The following is a 2,951-nucleotide window of genomic DNA, read 5'->3' as shown; positions in this document are numbered from 1 at the left end:
CAGGGCAGCTCAGCCTCCCTCAAGTCCACCGACAGCAAGCCCCAGCCGGCCACCCTGACCCCGGAGCAGGCCATGAAGCAGTTCATGCCCAAGCTTACGGCCTTCGAGCACCATGAGATCTTCAGTTACCCAGAGGTGTATTTCGCTGGACCCAACGCCAAGAAGAGGCCGGGGGTGATCGGGGGGTCTAACAACGGAGGCTATGACGACGATCAGGGCTCCTACATCCAGGTGCCCCACGACCACGTCTCCTACCGCTACGAGGTCCTCAAGGTGATTGGCAAGGGCAGTTTCGGTCAGGTGGTGAAGGCCTACGACCACAAGGCCCACTGCCACGTGGCGCTGAAGATGGTGAGGAATGAGAAGAGGTTCCACCGCCAGGCGGCCGAGGAGATCCGGATCCTGGAGCACCTGAGGAAGCAGGACAAAGACTCCACCATGAACGTGATCCACATGCTGGAGAACTTCACATTCCGTAACCACATCTGCATGACCTTTGAACTCCTCAGCATGAACCTCTACGAGCTCATCAAGAAGAACAAGTTCCAGGGCTTCAGCTTGCCGCTCGTCAGGAAGTTCGCCCACTCTATCCTGCAGTGTCTGGACTCGCTGCACAAGAACCGTATCATCCACTGTGACCTGAAGCCAGAGAACATTCTCCTGAAGCAGCAGGGACGCAGCGGGATCAAGGTCATCGACTTTGGCTCCAGCTGCTACGAGCACCAGCGGGTTTACACCTACATCCAGTCTCGTTTTTACAGAGCTCCCGAGGTCATCCTGGGGTCGCGCTATGGGATGCCTATTGACATGTGGAGCCTGGGCTGCATCTTAGCGGAGTTGCTCACTGGGTACCCTCTCCTGCCGGGCGAAGATGAAGGGGACCAACTGGCATGCGTCATCGAGCTGCTGGGCATGCCCTCGCAGAAACTTCTGGACTCTTCCAAGAGAGCCAAAAACTTTGTGAGCTCCAAGGGTTACCCCCGGTACTGCGCGGTGACGACCCTGCCGGACGGCTCGGTGGTGCTGAACGGGGGGCGCTCCCGCCGGGGCAAACTGAGGGGACCCCCGGGGAGCAAGGAGTGGGTGACGGCCTTGAAGGGCTGCGACGACCCCCTGTTCCTGGACTTCATCAAGCAGTGTCTGGAGTGGGACCCTGCCGTGCGCATGTCCCCCAGCCAGGCCCTCAGACACCCCTGGCTCAGGAGGCGCTTGCCCAAACCTCCCACGGGGGACAAAACAACGGTGAAGCGTATCACCGACGGGGGCTCTGGCGCTATCACGTCCATCTCCAAATTACCTCCCACCTCAGGCTCCACCGCCAAGATAAGGACTAACCTGGCGCACATCACGGACGCCAACGGGAACATCCAACAGAGGACAGTGTTGCCAAAACTAGTCAGTTGAAGGAACTGTAAACGACAGCTAGTTCGTTGTCTCATCGAGGATCTCTCTTCTTACTGGATTTTGGTTTGTTTGTGTTTTAAAATGGAGAGATGTGTCTCTGAGAGAGAGAGAGAAACAACCGGGGAAGCCGAACAGTACCAGTCACAGTACTCAACCGTGTGGTTTGTTTTAGACAGAGGGGTTTATTCAGCGTTATTAATTCACCGCGTCATTGTTTAGTAGCTCTGTAGCAGCTTTTATTTAAATATAAACGAGACAAAAACATGAAAGTGGTCATCATGAAGGGAACAATGCTTTTAGGTGTTTAGTCTCAGGACTGTGTGCTCTGATGGAGCAGGTGGCTTCCGTTCACACAATCTGGCCCAAGCAGAGACTGATAACCTGGGCATGATATAGTGTAGAACAACAGAATGGGTGGCTGGCCACGATGAACACATGGCGATAACTAACTCATATCAGACAGTCTGAAGATATTTAGGCTCTGCTTCTCTACCTTATCTGATTGATATAGTGACATTAAATAGCTGTGAGAAAGGTGTTTTTTTTTTTTATAAGCTACGATCATAGTATCTGAGATGAGGTTTTGGTCAAATAAATGTGAGGATGGAAAGTGGCTGTTTTAAGACTGTTAAGAGTTAAAGTGAGAGGTTGGACCGCGGTGTGGAAACATTTGTTTACCTGACAGACTATGCCTGTAAAACTCTTGACATTCCTTAAACAACTGAACTAGAACTAAAAATTAGTGTAGGTTTGTCTTGTTTTCACCTGTACCAGAAACAAGGGAGTGATACACGGAATAATGTGTTCTGTCAGAGAGGAGGAGAGGAGAGGATGGGAGAGGGGATGGGAGAGGATGGGAGAGAGAGGAAGGAGAGGAGAGAGGGGGGGAGAGAAGAGAGGAGGGGAGGGGATGGGAGAGGGGGAGAGAAGAAGGAGAGGAGAGAGGGCGGGGGAGAAAATAAGGAGAGGAGGGGATGGGAGAGGGGGGAGAGAAGAAGGAGAGGAGAGAAATGGCATCTATCAAAATATGAGATGTCAACATAATAAGTTATTAGGTGCTATTCCTTGGTACAGCTGCTGTGAAATGTAGCAAAACAATGGTGCTTTTTATTTGAAAACGGATGTAAAGAGGATTTTGGAGAAAAAAATGTCTACTTTGTTTTGTTCTATCAGATTATTGGAAGATGAATGGCTTGAGGCAGAGTAGAGCTGAAATGGCATGATGTCCTCATCAAAACTGTGTCTGTGATGAAGATGTCAACATAATATAATGTCCTCATCAGGTGCTATTCTGTGTTGAAGGACTGTGGAAATTATAATCTCCTCACTGCAAAACAATGTGTCTGTTTGAAGGACTTGAAATAATGTCCTCAAGAGGGACTTTGGAGAAAAAATGTCCTCATCTTTGTTTTGTTTGAAGGACTGTGGATATTATTGTCCTCATCAGAAGGACTAAATGTGCTTGAAGGACTGTAGAAATTATAATGTCCTCATCAGAGGACTGTGTCTGTGTTGAAGGGCTTTGTGATGATGTCCTCATCAGAGAG

General features: G+C 50.2%; 1 protein-coding gene across 2 annotated transcripts in view; it reads left to right on the top strand.

The window, feature by feature from the left end:
* The window catches only part of dyrk2 (dual-specificity tyrosine-(Y)-phosphorylation regulated kinase 2), a 25,896-nt gene extending 23,944 nt beyond the window's left edge, over positions 1 to 1,952 (top strand). For both annotated transcript variants that reach the window (XM_046333655.1, XM_046333656.1), the window contains exon 3: positions 1 to 1,952. This exon is cut by the window's left edge and continues 207 nt beyond it. In XM_046333655.1, the coding sequence (XP_046189611.1) occupies positions 1 to 1,404 (1,404 nt within the window). In that variant the 3' untranslated portion in view covers positions 1,405 to 1,952.
* The last annotated feature ends 999 nt before the right edge of the window (positions 1,953 to 2,951 follow it).

The sequence above is a fragment of the Oncorhynchus gorbuscha genome, unplaced genomic scaffold, assembly GCF_021184085.1.
Source record: "Oncorhynchus gorbuscha isolate QuinsamMale2020 ecotype Even-year unplaced genomic scaffold, OgorEven_v1.0 Un_scaffold_496, whole genome shotgun sequence".
NCBI classification, from domain to species: domain Eukaryota; kingdom Metazoa; phylum Chordata; class Actinopteri; order Salmoniformes; family Salmonidae; genus Oncorhynchus; species Oncorhynchus gorbuscha.
The sequence above is the reverse complement of the archived record's forward strand: the minus strand, read 5'-3'. Positions and strand labels throughout refer to the sequence as shown.